This window comes from Penaeus monodon, chromosome 22 (genome assembly GCF_015228065.2).
Source record: "Penaeus monodon isolate SGIC_2016 chromosome 22, NSTDA_Pmon_1, whole genome shotgun sequence".
In the NCBI taxonomy this organism is placed as follows: Eukaryota; Metazoa; Arthropoda; class Malacostraca; order Decapoda; family Penaeidae; genus Penaeus; species Penaeus monodon.
Genome location: NC_051407.1, coordinates 23533256 through 23534807, shown reverse-complemented (window position 1 = coordinate 23534807; position 1552 = coordinate 23533256). Strand labels below are relative to the sequence as shown.

At 38.1% G+C, this 1552-nt stretch overlaps 1 protein-coding gene across 1 annotated transcript in view; it reads right to left on the bottom strand.

Moving 5' to 3' along the window:
• The window catches only part of LOC119587369 (telomere-associated protein RIF1-like), a gene marked incomplete in the record, with an annotated part of 20047 nt that overhangs the window by 7277 nt on the left and 11218 nt on the right, over positions 1–1552 (bottom strand). Inside the window, 2 exon segments of the mRNA XM_037936114.1 lie at positions 51–532; positions 624–1537. Of these exon segments, the coding sequence (XP_037792042.1) occupies positions 51–532; positions 624–1537 (1396 nt within the window).

Below are 1552 nucleotides of genomic sequence, written 5' to 3'. Positions count from 1 at the left end.
CAAACCCCTTTTTTTAAAACCATCCTTGTTTTTTTTGAGACAAGGATCACCATCACTGGTTCCACGATTCTTCATGTTCTGCTTGGCACATGCCACTAACATCGCTGCTCTTGAACCAGCACATTTAAGAGCACCAAACTTCTTCTGTCTTTCTGGGGTACCTACAGCTGTTGAAAGTTTTGATCGCACAGGTTTCTCGGGAGACAACTCATCTTCCTGTTGCCGTGGAAGAGAATTATTTTCTGTTAAGGTCTCTACAGCAAATCTGTCCTTGTCCTTGTTACTTTTCCTGGTTGGTTCTTTGTCTATTTCTTTAATTTCTTCATTAAGTGCCTGTCCATTCTCAAATGAATTTACTGGATCTTCTGACATAGACTCTCCATCTCTCTTCTCAAAGTCTTCTATTTCTTCTTCTTTATCTTCGACAGCTGTTTCTGCCATATTCTGCTTTGTATCACATTTGTCACTATCATCAAGATTTTCACTTTCTACTTCATGATCCTTACTTTCCTTATTTTCATTCTGATTATCTCTTTTGATGATCAACATTATTTTCTTTGTCATAATCCAGTTTTTCTTTTTTACTATCTGTATCATTTTCTTTGTCCTGTACTATGTCACACATCTCATCTGCATCCAAAGTTTCTTCATCATCAAATTCATCCACATCTAAAGGCTTCCCAGACTCAGAACTCTTGGCTTCATGCTCTTGTTCTACCTCAACTTCTTCATCACTAATTTCTTCATTATCAGAGGTTTTGTTCTCATTGACTTCTGAATTTAAAATTTCCACACAGCTAGTTTCAAATAGTTCCTCTGAGACCTTTGACTCTTCTTTCTCTATTACAGATTTTTCCTGATTATCACCTTTATCACACTCCTGTACTTTCTCAGGAGCAGCACTGGGCATACTCTTAAGTGGAACTTCATCATTCTCACTGTCACTAATAGAATGTACAGTATCACAATCCATATCCTCCATTTCTGGAAGACTGTCATCATCTACATCTTGGCTATCTCCATCATCTTTCACAAACATATCTGTTATTTTCTTCTGCACTGACCTCCTTGTGGAGGGAACATGATCTTTAGGTGAAGTAGAATTCAGTTTTTCTGTCACCTTTGGAACATCATCCCCCACATAAGATACACTTAGAGATTCCTGAGATTTTGATCTTCTCTTCTGACTGGCACTACCAGGTGGTGTCATAGGCTCTGGCATATCCTTGTTTGGAGCCACAACTTTCCTTCCTGATCTTGTTACTTTAGGAGGGGTGGATGGGAGGCCCTCTGAATCATGCACATTTTCACTATTCTGACTACTCTGGGAACTTTTCCGAGATGTGTCTAATTGAGATCTTGTCTTCTTGTTTCTTTTTATATTCTTATCAATATTTTTCACCTCGACTCCACCATCACTTTTCTTCTCACTTGAACTATCTGAGCTACCTTTTTCATCTATTATAATCACTGAATCCTCACTTGAACTCTGTTTTCCTCCAATGCTGTGAGAAACACTTTCATTAACTCTTTTTCTCTTGTCAGGGTTTAT